Source organism: Ciona robusta, chromosome 9, assembly GCF_009617815.1.
Source record: "Ciona robusta chromosome 9, ASM961781v2".
NCBI lineage: Eukaryota > Metazoa > Chordata > Ascidiacea > Phlebobranchia > Cionidae > Ciona > Ciona robusta.
This window is the reverse complement of record NC_143243.1, coordinates 1,821,762-1,845,047: the sequence shown is the minus strand read 5'-3', so window position 1 is coordinate 1,845,047 and position 23,286 is coordinate 1,821,762. Positions and strand designations below refer to the sequence as shown.

Sequence of the window (23,286 nt, the reverse complement as noted above, 5' to 3'; positions counted from 1 at the left end):
TCATGAATCAAGTAATATAGTACAGACGTACAGTGTCTGCATGTTATTGGTATATTTATTATTAACAAGCCTTTTTACTGGCAGGCAGTTTAGGAAAGCATGAATATTAACATAAATATTTACTAAGTATAAATAACGAATGTAGTAAATGACAGGTGTTATTATTATTTGTTGTACATAACACATATGAAGTGATAATTTAAGGTCCACTTATAATTATTTACATTTGGTACTCAATATACATTAATATTGTCCCGATTTGCAATTTATCGCAGGTGCACTTGCATTTGTTTAATTAAACAACAAACCAATCAACAGTTTGTCGCAAAACAAATTTTGATATCTTAGGAATCCTTAATCATGTAATTTTAACAATTACATGCTAACACGCCAACATGTGAAAACATGCATTTTGTCAGAAAATGTCATATTCTACATACTGGGTCACTAAACTAAGACTGCTACAATTTATACCCCTATATTCAAAGGATGCATTAGCCTATTGTATGCTATTTAATTAAAATAATACAAATTCAAAAATAAATCGAAATGAGTTCCGGTGATGAAAGTGATGAAGATGAACAGAGGTTTCGGGATCTTTGCCTCGCGGTTAACATGGACAAACCAACCATGGAAAGCGCTTGGAGGTCTTATGAGAATGCTAAGGAGAATTATACATTAGAGGTTTGTTGCAACATTGGTCTAATATATTTTATCTTTGAAGGTATAAGAATATTCACATTTGCAGAATACATTTATCAGATCAATTTAAATGTCAAACACACAGGCAGTTGATAATCCCTAAGTCCCAACTAAATATTATATGCATATATATGGTAAAAATAACACTTTAAAATTTTGTAACAGAAATTCTCACTATGTACAATATGGGTAAAAGCCTCTTCTTATTTTCTTGGTCTACAAATACAACTTAAACTTCCTCCCACTTTTACATTACAGGGTGATTGTTTACATTGGTTGACCTGCACTTTATATTCAGCTTGTCGAACAAATTTATCATCAGTTAAAACTATAGCTGGCAAGACAGCACCAAGCAACTGCATTTCTTTGACCAAACTTCTTCGAGAGGCAAAGCTAAGGTAACGTGTTGTGAAATCACAATGGCTGTATTGACTCCATGATTTTGTAATGGTGCCATGACATGACAGTGGTTAGCGCACCAGCCTAAGGTTTAATGCTACTACCATTGCCGGCATAAATAAAAATCCTTCCAAACTAATTACCCACAAAGTTTTAATATGATAACTTGTATGCGGCACAAGGTGTGTGAAACATAACTCCTGTGTTAAAACGACTGTCGTTGCCCCGCCTACAAACTAATAAATTACATTCATTCACTCATTTTACCTTTCTAAACAGCTTCATCAGCTTTCTTAAGAAAATGGATAAATGGCTTCAAATGAACCAAAACGACCCTCTATCAAGTCATGTGTCAGCCCTCGAACGCAGCTTCCATGTTTCAACTGTGGTGTTCAAGAAATACCAAGTTGTGTTTAAATACGTTTTCCTTGACCCTGATGATTCGAAATACCAACGACCAGTTCGTGGCAGCGCGAAAAATCCTTCAAGACCAAGAAGGAACCGTCAATACAGGCAAGTTTTGTCTTGTGTGGATATTTCTTCATCATGTAGTCACGATATGTGGATGCTGGATATTTTGAATAGGAATATTGATAATTTTTTACCTCACAATCATGAAAAATGCTTACATACTTTAAATACTTACATAAGTTATTAGGCAAAGTATACATACATGTATTCAGGTAAAAAATGTTCGACTTGCCTTTTTTTCATCTTCTGTGATTAAATATACATTTCAATAAAATGTTTACAGAAAACTGGTTTGCAATCCTCACGATGTTTTCAACTTCTGTTGGACTTTGTTTGTTCATGCAAGAGGTGAGGTCTTGTTTTATTTTCATCCATTTACCGATTTGTTTTGCAATTTAAATGATTGGTTTATTTTAACTTGGTATGATTCCAAATTTTTAGTGATTATATATCTAGTTATTTTTTAACGTTTTAATAATGAAACATAAATCAATACAGTTGTTCATTATTTGTGAGATAATAACGGGTGTGGCAAATGTTCTATGCTTTATTTCTATACATTTGAAACTGAATAAAACCAGACCCCCTAACATGATTGTTTTGGTTTGTTTACTTGCTTTGAAATGGGTCATTCTTGTTAACCTAATATATATATTTTTAATAATCAGCCACAGAATTCCGATCAATAAGTGATGAAATCGTGTTGTCGTATCAATTATTATTAAGTGCCATCAACCTCTGCTATAACAATGCACTTAACTGCAGCGTAGACCATAGAGCACAACTCTTAAACCCTAAATTTCCAGGTAATTGAATCAATTTGTTTCAAACAAGCTTTTTATTGATATCTACTACGACATATGATAAGACATAAGAGTGACAGAAATTTGGGCAAAGTTGGTCATGTTTTTATTCTCTTTTTTGTCCAATTTGGTAGTAACTAAAGATTATTTACAAACAACAAAAAATAACTATTGGTCCCTAAAAGTGTGTTGTTTAGTGTTTAAACATTATTTAAAAATAGGGGATTATTATGCGCTAACTGTGTCCATCTTCCTCTGTAGTACTGCACATTAACATCACAATTTTCCTAACTGGGTTTGTGCCACAGTTTACTTAGTGCTTCTGTAACGCCACGTTCCTATGGCTCCTGAAGTAATGAGCCAACCCTAACCTGTGTATGAGATCCCTAATGCTCTTCTCGTATAGAATGGAGTATGAAATTTAAAACAATATAATTAAACATCTTCTTTTCTGTTTTATTCTTTCATAATGCTGACATTTTACCATAACTAAATATGGAAGAAATAATAAGCATAACGCCTATGCATCTTACAGTATTCAATTTGAAGGTTAATAAATTTAAAAAAAATAAACGTTAACTTATCTAGGGTTACCAGCTGATTGGTCAACACGTACCGAACCACTCACGCAGAACCAAGACATCATCGCATTACTGGTGGAACAACAACCTGGTACCGGGCAGTTGGATGAAAAGTTTCTTATTGAGACAAGGGTGGTGAATGTACATAACTGGGGGAAGCATGTTAATTCACTTCTTGAATCAGAGGTATTTGTTTCATCACTCAACATAAAAATCACTGAACATTTATTCGTATGTTGTTGTTTTGATGCAGGGCTTGGGTTTAAGTGGGGAACAAAACTCGTTATTTTCACCGCAAAACTTTGAAACCAACAGGTCAGTTGTATTGAAATTTAAATTGTTTTCACCGTTTCTCTGAAATGTTTGCAACAGACCGTTATCCTGATTTGGAAAAACATTTCTTTTATGAATAGCTCTGAAAGTGCTCTTGTTTTTATCAAATGGAGTAGGCAGTAATGTTTTTACATTTTGAATCAATCTCCAACTTGGTTTAGTATATTTTGACTTGTTTAGTATAATTTGACTTGTTTTTGACTTAAGTCTAAAACTTGGTCTGAAGGTGGTGACACATCCGTTGCATAAATGCTCCCAAGCAAGTTCCTTTTGGAAATACATAGGCAATCTTGGTGTTGGTGTAATGAGCCAAATTTGGCCTAAATCCTAGATCCCTATGGGCCTCACCCATATAGAGTAAAAATATATTAAAATGTTAGTGTTAAATATTATCAAGATAATGGATGTCTTTGAACCAACAGCTCAGCTATAAGCAAGTTATATGAGGAATATGTGATAACGGAAGGTGATTTTGATGAGCGTGTCTTCCTCCATGATGAAGTTGACAGTGAACTAGGCACCCCAATCAAATGTCCACCTCCTGCACAAACTAACTTGAAACAAGAAGTAGCAGAACATCTTGCTAAAGTAAGTTTTCCTGTTTTGTGCAGAAAATGGTTATTTTTGTTTTGTGAAACAGCTTTTCTAGAATAATATGTTATTCTTTAAAAGTGGAATTTTCTAAATTCACCTTTTTAAATTTGAGAACACATATTATATACATTAATTCAAAATTTTAAAATAACAAGTTTTAATCTAGGAGCACTTTATTTAATAGATATTTATTTATCATCTTTTGGTTTTCCAGACAAACAGCATGGTACAGAAGACACCATTAACCAACAGAGAGTATTTACATGGTAAAGGCCACAACTCAAGTTTAAATGGATCATTAACACCTGTCTCATCCACCTGCCATGATGTCATGAAACTCAAAAAATTACTTCAAAGCAAAACTGATGGACCTTCTGAAAAACTTGCTGCAATATTTTGGTAAGTAACTCATTAAATATTTCAAAATCTCAGAAACATAATTAAAACCCTAATGTAAAGTTTAAGTATAAGATAAATTGTCATACAGTTAAGATAATTGAAGTAAACATTAAATTTTAACCTGGCCCTGGAATAAATTAACTCAGTAAAATAAAATAACTTTTTCTTATCAGTTAGAGTCACAAACTTTAAACTCCCACTTGCTTTGTCAGTGAATGTACTGAGGACCCGAGTGAAGAAGTGAAGAAACGAACGGATCGATTGAGGGAAATAATTAAGAAGAAATACATGGAACGAGGGGGGAAGGGAGGGGGGATACCCGCTGGAACACCAGGTATATTGATTTAATATTATTGTTGTGAGCAAATAATAAAAGTTTTGTAACTTATTTATGTTGTAGGCTTGTTGCATATTTAAGTTTATTTACAAAGAGATCTTAAGTGTAAAACAACTAAAAGTTTTGGGAATACTATGCATTAAACAACAATGTAATTCTTTATAAGTATTGTGTTTTTAAATATTTAGTAAACTCTGGTGTATATTGCTATATTGCAAATACTATGATAATAATTTAACGCAGGGAACCTCTATGATTAATGTAGAAAATCTATTAGATATCCCTTAAAGATTTGTTTATTCTGTGAGGTTAATATTAATTGTTATATTTTATTAACAGCAATAGCTGAGCAGAGAGCCACCATGGCTACTGTGTTGTATTACCATATATTAGAAGGATCTATGATACAGGAAAAGAAACGTTTGAATGGAAAATCTGATCTTTCTGTGAGTGGAAATAGTTTCCTATGTTGTTTTCCATTTGTGTGTTTTGATTGATATGGTAAAGTAAATTACATAACACCTTAGCTGGTAATTTAAAGTACTGGATTTACTCTGTATTAGGATATATGTTCTCTTCTTAGTGGTTGCATTATAACTAAAAGATACCGGGTTTGATGTTTGATACTGATATGGGTGTTTCTTGGGCAAAACACTTAGCGAACATTGCTTCTTCCTGGTCAGTTTTTGCATTCTGCATGTTTGGATAAAACTGTGGCCCAAATCTCAGGTTCCTTGGCATGCCATGCTAGAAAACCGCCAACATAGTTGCTGTGTTCACATACTATAGATTTAACTTAGATTATAAATCACAGGAATTATTAAAAAGAGATGATTTCCATACTCTCTTGTTTGCGTGTTGTGTGGAAATAGTTTTATGTTCGTACAAAGCTGAACGAATGTTTCCTTGGATTTTATCGGCGTTGGATTTGTCTCCTTACTATTTCTATAAGGTATTGTTTAATGTGTTGGGATGTGAAGACATCAACTTTTAAGCCACTGTAGCATATACAGTCTGTTGTATTGGAATTATTCTGCCGCTGTTGTTGCCAGGCATAATTAGATCATACAAAGTCCTGCTGTATCGTAACAAATAAAAATCTTACATTGATTTTATCCCAGAAGATCAGTTTCAAATTCATTAAAACTGTGTTATCATGTCTCAAATGCACCTGCAATGACTGACAGCTTGTGAAAGGTGACCAGAGCATCTTTAAAGTTCCCATAGATATTATGAGATAGTAAAAAAGTATCTAGTTTAAGCCAAAGTTGGGTTCAGCTTTGAACATTCCTGCAATTTCAATGCTCAGGTTTATAACGACACAGCTAAAACATACATATAGCCTACTTTTGTTTCAGATTCGCTTAACACAAACTTAGTTAAAACACAATTACATTCCACCAGGTTATAGAGCTTGTTATAAGAGCAGAGGATGGTTTATGGGGGCCGTGTATTAAACATCTCAACCACATAGAGGAACAAATATTGGAATCCTTGGCGTGGAAGTCAGATTCTACGTTGTGGCAGGTTCTCGGGAATGGGGAATCCCCAGCTCCTTTATGTGAAGAGGTAGGGTTGGTTGGAAAACTTGTTTATAAAGAAGGAGTATTGTACCACTAGTCTGTTTAATATAAACATAACATCTATATATAAATGTATATATAACAGTGACACAGATGTCTTCATTTCAAACGTTATGGTTCAAATCGAAAACCACCTGCAGTGATATTAGAAGTTAAAATGGTATTGTGTTTAGATTTTAAAACGAAACATAAAAAAAAACCTTTGAAATGAAAACATTTATGTTGTGCTCTTCAATGTCATATATATATATATATATATATATATATTTGCTGTTTTGTTTATATTGAAACATTACAATAAGTGATTATGTTTAAGGTGAATCACTCCCAACATATTGAGCCTTCATCTGCCGACAAATCAACCGGGGTAAATAAGGGGTTACTTGGACCCGGAACCCCCAAGTCCCCACCCACACACCCACGTGTTAAAGCAGTTTCTGAAGGTGAAATTGGAAATCTTAGAAAATTCGGTAAGTTAGATATTCTAAAGTGTAATGTTCGAATTTAAAAATACACTATACCAAGTATGAATATGCTCTGTGAAAGGATTTACGACTGCATGAGTATATGATAAGAATCAAGAAAGTTTGTAGCGTATAAAAACTGGGGTTGATTGAGAATTGGGTATTAACCAAGAGTGAGAATTGATAGCATGGGTGGGGAGACGTTTTATATTTGTAAACAACAATAGCAACTGATGGCGGTGATCTAATTCAGTAAATTTTAATTGTCAAAGCTAAAATCTTTGCTACATAACTTGTATAATCATTTTAACTCATTGGCATTCTTGCGAACTTTCAGGCATTTTTTAAACATCAACACTTCCGCCTGTCAAAGTTTCTCTAATTTTTGATTTTACATTATTTCTATTTGAACAGAGCCTGGTACTGCAAGAGACAGATTTAGTTCTCCCTCTCCCGGATCGGCAAAGAGAAGATTATTCATGAAGGATCATTTATCTTCTACACCTGGGACACTGGTTGGTATTTTGTATCTTAAGAATTATTAGCTTCGGGATTTATGTAAAGGTTTAAAGGATAACCCTTGGTACATTTGTAGGAAACTACAATAGGTGAATTAAAATTCAACCATTGTAAATTTCCTACAAAAAAAACTAAATATAACTGGCAAATTCCACCAACCGCTACTATGTGCATGTACCATGGCTTTATTATGAGACAAACTTTCATATAAAACACCAGAGTTGCTTTTTTCCATGGTTGCGGTTTTGGTTAAAATTTTGGAGGGTTATAATGTTAGAGTTTGTCAGCTTTCCAAGCAGACCAAAACTTTCATGGTAGATTTAATTTATAAGCACAGTGAATGAAGTCTACCATCTTACCTATGTTGTTGGCAACTAGTTTTCTTTATTTAAAATACTTTTGAATCAACAGAAAGTGGTCAGCATGGATGTTCCCAACTCACCTGGTGCAAAGACTTACGTTGTTCAACAAACAAGTCCAGGTGAATATTTATACCTTGAATATGTTGCTTATCAGTGCATGCCGTTGGTGTACATGCTTGTATATAGAGACAAAAAGTAAAACATTTTTGAGTTTTGCATTAAAATTTTGTGCAATATTTAGGGCGACTTTGCTAAAATGCAGTTACACTAATGGTTGTAAATTGATTCATTTGTTGATTAATTTGTTAAATGCTATATATACTTTAGCTGTGCTTGTTAGTATATATACCTTACAACAGAGAAAAAAGGGTGTTTTAGGCTTAAAACTTGGGTGTCAAAAATAATGATGCCACCTCCGTTTTAAAAGATGGGGGCACGGCACCCCAGAAAACCCTAATGTTACGCGTATTGCTGAACAAACATGTTGTTACTTAGGTGGAAAACCAATCACTGTGGTATCTGTAGCCAATCATGCTGACAATGTTAAACCTAGGAAAACTGGATCTCTTGCTCTCTTCTTTAGAAAGGTGGGGTTTACTCTTACTGTATGTATGTTGTCTTGACATTAAGCATGAGGTCTATGGATATATAAGGTGTGTCTGATGTATAAGACGACACCATGTTATAACTCGATAGTGAGCATGAGGTGTTTGAATACACCATGTGTGTCTGGTATATAAGATGACACCCATGTTATAATTCGACGTTGAGCACGAGGTGTATGAATATATCTGTAAGTCTGGTGTATAAAAAGACACCCATGTTATAACTCGACGGTGAGCATGAGATGTATGAATACAATTCAATTTTTGTATACATTTATGTTGTAAATACTAAACTAACCTATTATAACATCCCATTCAGGTTTACCACTTAGCAAGTGTACGTTTAAGACATCTATGTGAGCAGTTGGTTATCCCACCTGACCTAAGAGCTAAAATCTGGACATGCTTTGAATATTCTGTGTCAAAGCACGCGTATTCACTGATGCGAGACAGACATATCGACCAGATGCTTATGTGTGCTGTGTATGTCATAGCTAAGGTAAAATATTTTTTATGAAAGAGTGTTTTTGAACTAGGATTTTATTTGAAAAGGAGATTGATGGTGCCATTTTAGACAAAATATTTATCTCACAGAATACAAATTATTAAACAATTTTGTTAGTTATGTATTTCATGGCACTTGATGTTATTTTTAAAATAGGTAATAAAACAACAGGCCATATATAAAATCAAGAATACTTTTTCGGTATGAAGAACAGCCTTGCGCCGTGGCATAGTGGTTACCCTGTATGCCTGTAGCCCACAAGATACAGGTTTGAAGCTTAATGCTGCCATTACGATTTGTGGGCATATATTTTCTTGGGCAAGACATATAAAGTTGTATGATAAAAACGACTTGAGTAATACCAAGGTTTCTTTGGGATTATAAATACTGCCAGTTTTGTTTTAGATTATTTGTTAAAATAATCATATAATTTCCTTGGTTTAAATGATCACATGATATTCAGATCACCCAGCATGATCATTCATTTCAAGAAATCATGAGATGCTACAGAAGCCAACCACAAGCTACAAGCAATGTAAGTGGTACATATGCTAAACTACTATGATATATTACTCTTTCTGTATGTAAATAATGTGCTTATTTAAATGTCTTAATATGCAAAAAAAAGCTATTTAAGCTTCGTGGTAGTAGCGCTATCATATATAAAAACATAAATTTAATGAACACTTCTGGAAAATAAACGTTTTTACTGATATTTTAACAACATATTTATGACAAGTTTTATAAAACAGAATTAACAGATTACAACTTTTTCTAATAAGTTAATACCCATGCTGCAGTTGCTGCCACGTTTAATATTTCTGTCGTACTTTTGACATTTTGTTTTTCCAAAAAAATTTAATAAAATTGTTATAAATTTTTCAACCAAAATAAAGAAGTTCAGATTTCATTATAATGAACATAAACTCCTCCAAGGTTTACAGGAACGTTCTCATTCATCGATCTTCCAGTCCTCGTTTGATCCCCGCCCAACCTCCGAGCAGGTCCATGAGATCAAACAGCACCATTCCAAGATCTGATCCATCTTCCCCTCTTCCAGGGAGCACAGGAGGTGGGGATGGGGAGCGGGACGATCTCATCCAGTTCTATAATAAAGTTTACGTTCCAGTGATGCGCGAGTATGTGAAGAAGTTTAATTCGGGCGATGTTTCACATGTAAGTGTGAATAGATGTAACTTATTTATCCTTATTCGGCGGGGCAACTACGGTCGTTATCGCACGGTTTTGTTTTGTGCACCTTGTGACTTAGTTGGTAAATATTTTAAAGAAATTTTGTCGCAATTTTGTGTTATGTATCGCTGAGAGTTTACAAAATTCATGAATTATCTTAATGTTTATTTTCCTAGCTTGAAGTCCCACTCTCACCCATGCCACGCCCCCGGATACTCCCCCAATCACCAAGGAAAGTTACCGACAATATTTACATCTCGCCACTTAAGAATCGTAAGTTACTTCAACTGCGTTTTAAAAATTTAATTATTATTAGATTGAACTTTATATTCCTATTCTACATGGGTGAGGTCCTAAGGCTCAGCACACCAAGGAGACTGAGATTTATGCCGAGATTTGCGCAGTATGCCAAAACATTAAATATTACAAATGTGCCGGAATGTTCTTAGTCATAGGCCAAATAAGTCCAAGGTTCCTGGCAAAGGATGTCACCCATACAGAAAACAATATGTTCTTAGTAAGCATATTCAAGCAGTATTTGGATTCGAAAACATATTATTCTATATTCATTCTATTTATATAACATCACAGCTTCATTGTTGATGGCAACAAACACTGATCGTCACCTCGACTACAACTTCCATCGTAGCCCTGCTAAACGACTCCGAGATATCAACTCCATGATGCAGCGCCATGCTCCCACACTCAACGGTAAACGTACTTTGGAATTCTCGAAAGATGAAGATGGGAGCGAACCAAAGCGTGCCAATGTTTCAAGAAGAGTCCAACTAATGCAGAGAGAAAGATCTCTTCCCAACTAAACATCAAATTACTTTGTATAACAACTTCTGCTTTCAGGTAAACAGGGACTTTTTATGTTGAAAGTATGTCTGAGTTTTATTAAAATGTGTTTTAATCATGTATTAGTTACCCCCACAATCATGAAGTAATGAAATATCGGTAGTAACTTTGTGTGAATGAGTTTCTGTTTTAGACTTCGCCACCATTTGTATATTGGATAACTTGTTTTATTATTTTACTGGGGGCACATTTTAATAAACTGCTCTTACCGCAAAATTGTTTAACAACTTTTATTGAAATAACAACGAACTAAAATAATATGAGCCAAGATTGAAGTGCGCGAATACCAAATATTTACAAATCTCCTTATCGTATCTTACAAGGTTTGGTATTTTGGTTTGTTTAGATAAATGGGGTTTGCTAAAATAGTACAGTGGTTAATATACAGGAAATTAAGAGCACTTATATGGTGAACTAACAATGAGATAATATCTTTTAGAGCAATGGTTCTCAGCCAGTTTAGCTAAGAAATTTTACATATGTATTATTCTTAGTGGTTCAGTACTTTAAAATATTATAAGGCCTTATAAGTGGCATGTTATAAAAAGGTTAAGAATTAAAACAGTTCATAAATTTAAAAAAGAAAATGAGTAAAAATTACAGCTCATATAAGCATTAAAATGAAGATAGTAATATAGTATTGCAATGTACAACTAAATCTAAGTGAATTATCATTCGGTTAAACCAAGTCATTTTTCACAAGTTTTGTGCAACAGTTGACAGTGACATAAACATTCATTCGATGCCGATGTGTGGAGTATTCACTTTTATAATTTTCTTAAACTCAAATTTTGATAACAGTACCTTGTTTTGTTGTAAGTACCGGTGTCAGGTTATGTGCAGATTAATGTCATGCAATATATCGCTATGATGATGTTTCATAACGTGCCATGGGTAGCTAATAGCTTTGTTGAGGTTCAAATCATATAATACAGTCATGGATGTGTGTTGTCATTATGGGATGTCTCGGTCTATTAGTTCGTCCACATCTGGTTGGCCGGGTATATTATCTGGTCCATCAACATTGTTTGGTTCATACCCTTCGTTCAATCGGCCATTACTGTGACCAGATTTTCGCCGCCGAACACCGCCATTTTTGAGCTTCCCGTTTAAATTACTGTGGAGTAATTTTGATGTTAGCGGCAGATTTTGGGATTGTCCCAACTGCCTTGAATTTGCTATCAGTGCTGCCAGAAGACATTAACATTAAACATTCTGCAACACTGAAAATTCAAAGCAGTTAGGGTTTTCGGCATAGCCCAAATTTTAGTAAAGCTGTATTAGAGGACAGAGGTACAGATTTATTGGCTGTACAGCTTTTGTACTTATCCTTACTTCATGTAATCTACAACCCACTATAGATGTAACAGTTTCATTTACAAACATATCTACCAAGTAATTAACTTACGGTTCAATCCCAGCATCTTGTAACTCCTTTGTCAACTTAGTTACCCTGGATAGCAGAAACTGTTTGTCTTTTCCTTCCTGAAAGGAATTGTATTAGGCTTTAGGTCGTGATCAGGAGTCCTAACTTTTTTGGGGCTGAATCTCATTTGCCAATAAACACACATAAACTGTGCCAATCATTTTGCCCAGGAAACCATGATTAGTCATATCTTTATAATATAAGGTTGGTATTCTCTCATACCTCCTATAAGTCTCATCCAACACTTCCAAAGCCGCAATCCCCAATTTAATAAACCTCTTATTACATAATGTTTCCCATATTACAACAATTACCACAATACACAATGGGGATAATATGTGCCCCTCCGAATAATAACCTCACCCTCATGGAATATACTACATACACACAACATATAATATCTAACTCTCACCAGTGTAAGTTGGTCTCTTAGTAAAGAAATCATCTTTTTATGTGCGGTTCTCAATGCCACAAAGTAATAGAGAGCAAGGCTGGAAAAAAAGAGTTTTTTACAAAATTATGTTTCGAATTATTTTTAGTTGTGTATATTTTATTCCGTCATTGATACACCAGACACCCATCTGTAGTAGAAACTTATTGACGTGTTCCAAAAATACACATTGTTTGTTGCATAATGCACTGCTGTGCTACAACAAGTTTTCTTTTCCAAGCTGGTTTTTCTCCTTATTTAACTTATATACCCTAATAGAATAAATATTTCATTGAACTGCTATGTTTTACAATGTTGCACATAATAACATACAATGTTATGTCACAGTCGCACCTATTAAAGGTGTACAGCCAGTGTACATTTATCTTGATGTCCCACAAAATTATTTACATTATAATGGTAGATATACTGTGGAAATATGACGTAACACTTACACTGTGTACAGTAGCAAAGTAAAGTATTTGTATATGTAAGTGAACAACCAATAAAGGATAACACAACAACACTCACCATAACAAGACACCAATAATGATAGCAAACCCAGGTGAACCAACGAACCATAAGATGGATTGCAACCATCCAGGTTGTGTTTGTATTGAAGCTGTGATGGCGTAAAACATGGTCGTCCAACCACGGAATGGACCGCAATCTTTACTTGGTTCCAAACTATGGGCATGAGGTGTAAGTTGTATAACTTTAACAATGGTAATTTATTTAGTCACTAATAGAGTTACATACAGCTAAACGAGTTTTCTATTGCAGGCAGGGGTTGTACTCAGTGCACAAGTGACACTTTTAACTGATACTTATCACATTGGTCACCAAAAGTTTTTTTAATAATTATTGATTAAAAATTCGGAGATACATTCCACACTGAAAGGTATAAGTTACTATTATTCTGACCTAACGCTTTATGATATATAGGAGTTCTAACTTACATTGCCACACTGACAACCACAGGAAAAGCCGCGACAACAAAACCAACTAACAATATTATGTAGAAGAAAGTCCCGGAACGAGATGCTCTAAAAAAGAAACAAATCAAATTAATTGGATGGTTTTATAACAAGTTTCAGCATGTATTGTTAAGTGAAGTATTGGTTTTTAAACCTTTCGTATAAAGTTTTGTGGGGTAATATATCCCATATTTTCTGGGGTAATATCTCATATTTTATATTTCTAATTGTGTTTTTAATGTATTCACATTGCTTTTTTGATTATTTCGATTCTTGTTTACCTGTATGGTCTTGTGGCAGGTCTGCAGTTGTACGTTAACGATAACTTCTTCAAATAAAAGAAAATGAAGAATTTTACGACAACTATGACTGGAAGCAATGGAGCGTAAAAAGCACCGATCCTGTGATGAAACAATGGTATCTGTGATGTCATATTACACAACACAGGTCACACATAGTTGAAGTAAAGAGGATGAAATTGTCATGCATGATTGTGTGTGGGGAAAGTAAGTGTGGCATGCTATTGAAGATTGTGCAAAAGGAACTTATTTCACATGCATTAAGTATTCTATATGAGTGAGGACCTGCAGCATGCCATAGGACCTGAGATTTAGGTGACAGTTGGCTCATAACCCCAACACCCAGGGTGCAACCGCATGCATTATACAAAGATACCTGGAAAACCTCAAGTGTTGGTCAAACACAGCATGGAAACAACTAACACTGGGTAACAACAACAAGACTACAAAAACACAAGGTTTTGGGAACAAATTAATGTTAAGAATACCACTGTGGAAGCAGTGCAACCAAAATATCCTGGGATTGTTATCCTTGTAGTTTAAATTATTTTCTTCATGTTGTAGACTTACCACACTAAGGTTTGTGAGTAAGTGATACTTAGGACATTTGCAGTCAAGTCGAACTCCTGGATCCCCCATAGTTTGAACACAGCCAAGTTTATGTTCTCAACCAAAAGTCTACACATGCAGAAAGTGAATTAACGGCATGCATGTCATGAAACATGCAGGAGAGCAAACCACCCACCAAAAACTACCACCACTCGCAACTTACCACCCAATAGTTTGGGCATACACAATGTCAAGAACGTTCTCAGGGATTGAGAACTCTTGCTGGCCCCACCATTTAGCGAGGCCACAGCTACAGTTTTCTACAATTAACCTAAGAATATGATGTTAGGTTTATTTTCCTATAAATAATCCGACCAAGTAAAATATATGTGAGTTACCTATTACAGTAATGATAAAGTTTTATGTTTACAGGTTTGATGTATTATGAGAGGTCAAACAGCCACAGATTCTATAATATATGGCGAGGCATGCCAGGCGACCTGCAATTTAGCCCAGAGTTGGCCATAAGTTGAAATAATCCAAAATTATTAAATATGTTTTAGCAACAGAACGTTAACTTAATTTGTTATTGTTAACTGTCATATGCACATTGGCATTGACATGACTGAATCCAAAACATCTAATAAAGACTTGTGTGTCATTGGAAAAGTATCGGATTCTTACTTTCTTGGAAACTCCACAAACAAAGTAACAGCAAGGACAATGAAAAAGTCCATGATGGTCAACTTATACATCTCTTGCCCAAGGTAAGTTTCCCAGCACTGAATATATGGAAGGGAAAGTTTAAATTTTTAATGTAACATATAATGTTTAGGTTTTCCTTATGTAACTTATAGGTTTTTAGCTGATAACATACATTTTAAGGTTTTCAGCATGTAGTATATATTTGGGAAGCTGCTCACACAGCAACACAGATTACTACAATAGACTTTTCTACAGAAACACTGGTTACCTCAACCCCCTCACAGAAGGTGCAGTTCGGTCGTATTTCTGTTGATACAATGTCATATTTACTGCAGTTGATCTGAAGGTAAACCACCACATAGAGAAACACAACAGATGCCAAACGTAGGAAAACGGTTCTGAAATTACAATGTTGTATTTAGTGTACCCAGTGGTGTACATAGGGAGTAGTAGCAAACTTTAAGGTATGCTTGGGTAGTGTGCAAAGATCTAATTCCTAGGTTTTAATGGTATGCCATTCCGTAACCCCCAACCCCAATAAAATTGATCAAGTTGTTCGAATTTTTATAAAACGCAACTCACCTAATGATAGTATATGATACACTTTCAAATCTTAATTTAAAGATTACTTTCTTACTTAATTAAACAAATCATTTTAATTATTTATGTGTGAATTCAACTAGCAAAACTGCATGTCTCACCTTATGAGTGTGAACTTAATGGTGAAAGCTGGTGAATAATCTTCATATATAATAAGGAACCCAAATATGAGTGGAGCAATGAAGTTAGCAACCGTTATAACAATTGACGTCAGGTAAGTAACTATGAGATCTAACATGAAATTGTTGTTGAATGTATCTCCGTTCTGTGATGAACATGATCTTTATATTACACTGCTACCAATAATATTAAATATTATATCGGAGGCACAAATGTAACTCTAAAAAAAAAATCGACACCTAAATAAAAATCAATTTTCGTTTTTTAAAAGATAATGATTATTTCGGAGGAAATATTTTTTACATATGGCCAATAATTTAAACAAAAAACGTAATTAACTACTGAAGCAATTGCTCTTAAGTGTCTTGTCCAAAGACACACGCACATATAACAGTAGCAGCATCGAGTCTGGAACCCGTGAACTCTGGGCTAGAGACAGGCGTGCCAACCACTTTACCACAGCACCGGCAGTATTTATTAACCAACTCCAACTTACCCCAAGTGCATACTGCGCTGCATAGAAGATTGCCACAAGTGAAGCCACTAATATTCCAACCACTACAAGGTTGATGAAGAATCTTTTCGTGTAAAGAATCCATTTCTCCTTACTCGTCCGACTTGATTGACGCAAGCGTATTCTCTCCTCTTCCAAATCAGTCTATGATGTCATAAAGTATATAGATAACATGCTGTTTGTAGTCTTTTAAACACATTGCCTCTCAATCTAAAGAGTTAACGAGTAACTTTTTACTACAAAGATTCATTTTAAACTTGTTTGATAAAAACAACCCAGTGTGACAGGGTCCTTTAAACCAATCTTTTAAAGTTTCATAAGATACACCAACCTGTAGCTCATACTTTAAACTGCTATGTTTAAGCTCTGCTGAGTGATCATCAGTTATACAGAAGTCCCATCCACAGAATACTTTATTACAATATGTGTAGAACCTATCTTCATTACTCAGTAAAGACTCCTTTAACCCTGCTCCTGCTCTGTGAGGATAAAGTTACGTCAGTGTTTGTCAGATCGTGCCATGGCACAGTTGTTGGCATCGAACTGAAAGTTATTTCAGAGCTCAAAGCATCTACAAAGGTGGACATGTGTGTAATTGGGAAGAGTTTTTATAGGCATTTGCTTTGCTAGGGGGTTGTCCCAAAAATGGTTACTAACAGTTCTCCAAATTGTCAGACAAAACATTAAAAACCTCCCATAAAATAATCACCACAAAGTTACTTATTGTGGTAATTTGTAACCAGCACGAGGTATATAAAACAGAATACCTGTGTTATAACAACTAAGAAAAAGTTCCATTCATTCATTCATTCATTCATTCAAATAGAAATGGGGCTTTAATCACTGATTCTCTGTCTGACACTCTGTAGCATCTTGTTCATTTGTAATAAAACGATAATGTGAAATTTACCTTCTAACTAAAAGGACTAAAGTGAGCAAGAAGTAAAAGAAAGCAACCATCAAGTAGGCAAGTGGGATATCGTAGTAAAAGAGAAAACCATCCGAGAATATTGTTGTGGCTGAGTTGGAATAGTAGCCGTAAAATAGAAGAGTTTTCTCCATAAAGCCCTAAATAATATGGGTATAATGTAGCTGGTTACCATTAAGATAATATAACACTGTTGTATAAAAACAAGCGTTGTTTTAGGTTTAATTTCTAGTCTTAATGCTACCTAACAATTTGGCTCGATTTACCCCAAACATAAATACCATTACCTGTCAGTATTATTGCATTTATCACAATTAAAAAAGGTATCCAAAAAGAGTGTAAGATATAACAAACATTCTATACCTGGCCAGTGAAAAACCATATGACGTATTGTGAGAATGAATTGACAGCATTTGGATCGTACGGGTTGTATGCACACTCCGCTGATACTGTGTGGAAGTTAATAAGTAAAATATTTCCAAGAAACTCGTAAATTTAACGCTTGTAAATCTCAGGGGATTTTATGTAATGTACTAAATCTTTATTTGAAATTTAAATAACATCCGTGACACAAGCATTGACAAATATATGAATAACTGTTACAGGTTAAATACTGTTGCATTTGTGCCTTACTGACATTTACAGAATTCTTTGATTGCTACTGATCCTATGAAGCTTGAATATGTGACACATAAAAGTAAGATACAAGTTATGTAAAGAATATATAATTTTTTTATTAAGCAATATGCCTTTTGACTAAACACAAACATTTTACCCATATATAAATAATCATGGTTATCATACATGACATTTCCACCCACCATTGTTTCCATTCAGTGAATTCGATGATATGTTGACACCAGAATGAACGAGACTCTCAAATGCAACAGTAGGAACGCACACAAACACGAACATGAGGAGGAAAATGTAAATATTAAGGATGAACAACCATCGGAGGAACGCAAAGTAAGATCGGATCCCGTTTCCAAATCGACCTTGAGATCAAGTTAATTTGTTATATTACATTGGTAGCATAAAGTTAGTTTTCCTGTGATGAAGTCCCGACTTTTGAGACTGGGTTACATTATATGTTTTTTTTGCAAATTTAAGGCATAAAGAGCTTTCAACCTACTGCTTTGTGTCTATACAAAAAAGGAGAGCCAGAGTATAATGTAAATATTAAATTAATCAATGAAATTAATCAATGTCTGTGATAGTGTCAAGGTGTGATATATGGTAAAATACCAGGTTTTTACAGTGTGTCACATCATAGACTTTATCCTTACATAATAGAAAGCCTAAATTGCGCAATTCAAAAGATCACGGTACTCCAAATGAAATACGTGAGCACAGTTCATGTTATACCAGGTAAAGTAAGAACCTGTTTACCAGTTGATGGTCATTGATAGCAGGTTAGCAGCACAACAATGTACCTATGTTTGCACTTTTTATACAATAAGGATGGTAACTGTGATATATCCCACCATAAACATGCTTAAAAAGTAGCAGGCAGAATCTGTTTTGTTCTGTTATAAAGCTATTGAAGATTGTTACCTTCCACCTCATGTATTGAAGTTCTCCATAGTTGTACGTGTCGTAACATGTCAGCTGAATCTTCTTTAAATCTTTTCCATTTCTATCACCATTATATTGTTTATTATTGAGTCAAATATTTTGTATGACTGTGTTTACTATGTAGACACTCATGCTGTAACATGATAGTAAGTATGAGGTGTATGAATACACCATGTGTGTCAGGTGTATAAGAAGACTACTGTATTATAACTCGACGGTGAGCAAAGGGTGCATAAGAACACCTCTGTAACAACTTGAGTCAAAACAGGGAACATCAAATTATATTACATCCACCATGCAGCACTTACCACATTATTGGTAGATGAAGTGCCAGATTTTGTTTTTCCTTCTTGTTGGCTCATTAGTTCCTTCCTGTAAGTAGAAGTTTTCTTTTAAACCTGATATGTTATGGTAGTTTGTTACATGACTTAAATTATCATGTATAATTTGGTCAAGCCTTTTAATATTATAATTATTAATCTGAGATTGAATGTTCAAAGTTAAACTATAGAAATCTGCCCAAAATTGTTCATATCCCAAGTGAGAAATAGTGGGCTTGTTTTGTATGTTAGAACACAATATTTTACATAGAAATGGTTTGTTAACTCAGTAAACAACATTGAAAGGTTTCTCACAAAATTCAAATATTGTACATTGTGCAAGACCTGAGTGTGACATCACTATTGTAAATCTGAACAAACAATAAGTTTTTTTGAGCTGGGCCGGACACAAAGGGAATTGCGTACACATTGATATTTAATTCTCGTTCCTAACAACAATACCTATTCAGCAACCAAACATGACTTATTTGTGCTTGAATGGATTTGTTTAACATCATTTAGACAATAAGAACGTATTATTATAAGTATGAGGTAATAGTCAGACAGTATTCAGTGTATCGCACTATACATGATGTGTTATAATTTATTAATTTTACATAAAATAACTAAAGTAGAGAATTTAATTTTGCAAAAAAACTTCAATCATTCATGTTTGTACCACAGCCACCATATAAAGTAAAGCCACCCAATAACAACAGCACAACACCCAATGTTCAAAGGGTTGTTTTGTAAATAGCAGACATGGGTGTGTTTTATGGGGCCAGCACATTCACCTAACCAACCATGACATATACGTAATGTGGTTTCAAGTAAAACCCTCATTAGTTCCACCAAATAAACAGACACAAAAAGCCACACCATGGTATGGGATAACAATGACGTGGGTTGAACAAGTGCTTCTATATATAACCACACACTAGTTGACCATCTATAATGTGAAAACTTGTACTGGAAGTTGATTTGATGGAACCACTTTGTGGAAAGTGTGGAGAACTTAATGGACATTACTTTCTGGGCAAATAAACACAACCGATTTCCATAGACTGTGACGTAATGTTTGAAGTAATATTTGGTTAGCATGTGAAATGTGTATGACGTGCTTCGCATAGAAATTGTAATACATTGTACCGATTTTAGTAATCATGAATCATTAACTGTATTGGCGTGCTTAGTAGTGAATACATAGGAAACACATGATGATATTTTAAACTTTCTATCAGAATAACTCTTGTTCACATGAAGTAAACTATTAACATTTTGCAATTGGTTGGTTGTAAAAATAATATTAATGTGCAAATGCAATACATATAAAATATATATTGAAAAATGGAGTATATATATAAACAAAGTAATATTTTTCGGAAAGGTTGTCTAACTATAAAGACAACTAACAAACCGTATCCTTTTCTTTTCTGCCATGCAACATTTCATTTCTTTTAAGCTTTCCATATCTTTATATGTTAATTCTTCAAGTAAATTATTGGTCATTATGGCTGAGGTTGTAAGTTGTAATGTACCGCCAGCTGAAGGGTAAGGTGCTGCATCATCCTATATATTGTAATGAACATTAAACCTTCTTTAATACAAATACATCATGTTTCAAACTTTACATTGGTACGTACTATTTCATACAAAATCAAATACCTTTTCGACTACTCAAAAATATTTTAGATTAAGTTTTGTATATCTCTACGAACAAATGTACCGTTTATATACAACATCTGGTCTTTAGAAGACAAAAAAATGCGACATTATTCTGTACTTTAGCTAGATGGACCTTTAAATGCAGTAGTTAAAGTTACCAACCTCAAATGTGTCATATGTCTGCATGTTGATAACTTCTTCATTATTTGTTTTATTTGCTGATTTTCTACTTTTACTCATGGCTCTCCTTGTTAAACTTATTCCTGCTGCACTGTTGTATGCTTGTGCACTGAGGTAAATACAACAAGTTAGGGGGCCCATCGTACATATTACTAGCAAAATTCATAGGCATTGTGACTTTGCTGTTTAAAATAAATAGTTGGTCGAAGGAGAGGGGTTGCAAGATATTTAAAATCACCCTAGAGGTTATCAACCAAAAAAAATTGGGAAACACTCTTCTATAGCATTATGAGATGAAAAACAACACAAAAAGATAAAGCTACAAAGATGAATCTTTAGATTTCTACAAGTGGAAGCTTACTACAATGAATATATTTCACATAAGAAACAATAAGATATATCACACAACACCCCATGAACACAGCACGCAATGTATGTTATTGTTTAGTTAGGCACACAGCACAATAGAAAGCAGTTAATCGTGTGGATTAGATAACAACACATCATGCCACACACAGCAGTCTGAAACTCTATATTATCTCAGTTAACTTCCAGTTTGTTTGCAATCACCTTGGTAACTGAGAGGCAAGTGACAGCTTAGCCTTCGCCTTTTTAGACTTTTTTGGTTTATCAATATTATCTGTAAATCCTTCATCATCTGAAGTTGAAAATATCATAAGAAAAATAAGAATTCGTGCTTAGAGGGTAACATAGCATGCATTAATAAGTGGAAAGTAAGCGACCAATAATGTTTTTGAAGCAAAATACAAACAGGCAGTGGCATACACAGAAACATAACATGCTGTTTAACATCATGCTAAAAGCTGTACATGCATGGGGAGACATGACTGAACACAGGGAAACAAATGAATATGACAATATGTGGCACACTAGATAACCTAAGTCCTAATCGGACAGCATATAAATGGGAAATGAGTTAATAAACTTCCGGTTTTAAATGATCCATGGCCGATATATCTCATTATATTTACAGCATGACCTCTGTGTGTTTACACCATACCTTTATACATGAAATGCATTCTAAAATGGCAGTTTAATAATACATGAATGTTACATGACATAAACAAGGATTGGTTAGAAACATATCTTATTGTAAAATAATATCTCAATATTTTATTTTTTCAGTTAGGCAAGTACCTTCAAAGTAGTTGTCAAAATCATAAGGACTTGGACTCCAAGACATTATACAGGATAAGAGATATAAACGTACCACATGCAACAGCTAAACTAAAATAGAAATGTATTGTTAGTTCCTAATGAAGGTTGTGTGATAATTGTTAGACTTTGACATCTCATCAAAATAAAAAACATTTGAAAGGACAATTTATGAAGAAAAATAATTCCTCTTAGAATACATGCTTTAACAGTAGGTATAGAAAACATACCAAATTTCAATTGTATGTTTTAACCAATGTGTTATCAAGAATGTCAGTGTCACTAATTGTACATAAATAAATGTAATCTAAAATGTAGTTTTTAATGTGTATAGTGTATATAATATAGTCTTAGAAATAAAAACAAGTAAAGCAACTAACAACATGCCGTGCACATGCCAGTGTATCGTGTATATAATTCCGTTATGTTACCTGTTGACATCACAGAAATTAAGGCTTTCAATGATAAGTAGAATAAAGTTTGTCTGTGTTTGTGGTGTTTGGATTAGTCCCAGGTTAGATAAGTCCCAGGTGAGGTAAAACAACAAAAAAGTATCAGTACCTTGATGCACTTAACTATAATTACCTGAAATAAATGAAATACAAATATATATCATATGTTATCACTCACTTGTAAGTAAAAATGGTCACGGTCATAACAAAGCCGCTAACTATGACATATTTGTCTAATGGTAGCAGTACCAAGCCTTGAACCCATACCGTCCACCATCTACATTAGTTTGTATTTTTTAGCAAAATTGTACAGCACATACTGCAATTCTTGTTGTGTAAGCGATTGTATAATATTAGTAATAACAAATATATATCTAAGGTTTGTGGGTTGCTCAAACCTCAAACGTATTGCAACGTTGGTCATGGCTGTATCTTCTAACTACATGGCTTGTTTACCCTTTAAACAGAAGTTACCTTTAACTAACCAAGTATATACCTTACTTAACCGTGCATTTAATATAAATATAGTATACCACGCACATTAACTCATTAAGTACAGTTACGTGCCGATCAGCGCAAGTCACTTAGTTCTATTCTAGTCGCAAGTATTTATATGATTTTGGTGATAATTAATGCACACACATGAGAATCACTTTTTTCG

General features: G+C 34.2%; 2 protein-coding genes across 4 annotated transcripts; one reads left to right on the top strand and one right to left on the bottom strand.

Annotated features, from left to right (window-relative positions):
• The first annotated feature begins 466 nt into the window (after window positions 1–466).
• LOC149730692 (retinoblastoma-like protein 1) lies at window positions 467–10,925 on the top strand. Its single transcript, XM_089884937.1, has 22 exons — window positions 467–684; window positions 961–1,100; window positions 1,381–1,614; window positions 1,856–1,920; window positions 2,241–2,378; window positions 2,964–3,142; window positions 3,210–3,271; window positions 3,712–3,877; window positions 4,098–4,282; window positions 4,495–4,616; window positions 4,959–5,065; window positions 5,434–5,571; window positions 6,024–6,188; window positions 6,519–6,672; window positions 7,081–7,181; window positions 7,597–7,666; window positions 8,043–8,134; window positions 8,472–8,651; window positions 9,121–9,192; window positions 9,594–9,833; window positions 10,025–10,121; window positions 10,440–10,925. The coding sequence occupies exons 1-22, from the start codon at window positions 550–552 to the stop codon at window positions 10,667–10,669; spliced, it is 3,072 nt and encodes a 1,023-aa protein (XP_089741063.1). The 5' UTR covers window positions 467–549; the 3' UTR covers window positions 10,670–10,925.
• On the bottom strand, window positions 10,925–22,754 carry LOC149730691 (transmembrane channel-like protein 7). 3 transcript variants are annotated; one of them, XM_089884938.1, is made up of 22 exons: window positions 22,605–22,746; window positions 22,156–22,245; window positions 21,568–21,655; window positions 20,980–21,106; window positions 20,570–20,721; window positions 19,141–19,204; window positions 18,812–18,893; window positions 18,079–18,252; window positions 17,621–17,706; window positions 17,240–17,397; window positions 16,661–16,808; window positions 16,312–16,473; window positions 15,797–15,960; window positions 15,364–15,493; window positions 15,075–15,172; window positions 14,614–14,721; window positions 13,824–13,943; window positions 13,525–13,611; window positions 13,097–13,252; window positions 12,548–12,626; window positions 12,118–12,194; window positions 10,925–11,826 (listed from the first exon to the last, which is right to left on the bottom strand). In XM_089884938.1, exons 2-22 carry the CDS (start codon window positions 22,199–22,201, stop codon window positions 11,664–11,666), a joined length of 2,469 nt encoding a protein of 822 aa, XP_089741064.1. In that variant the 5' UTR covers window positions 22,202–22,245; window positions 22,605–22,746; the 3' UTR covers window positions 10,925–11,663. The 3 variants fall into 3 exon arrangements, with proteins under 3 accessions (XP_089741064.1, XP_089741065.1, XP_089741066.1); XM_089884939.1 differs by lacking the exon at window positions 22,156–22,245 and having other exon boundaries at window positions 22,605–22,754; XM_089884940.1 differs by lacking the exons at window positions 21,568–21,655; window positions 22,605–22,746 and having other exon boundaries at window positions 22,156–22,247.
• Between the last annotated feature and the right edge of the window lie 532 nt (window positions 22,755–23,286).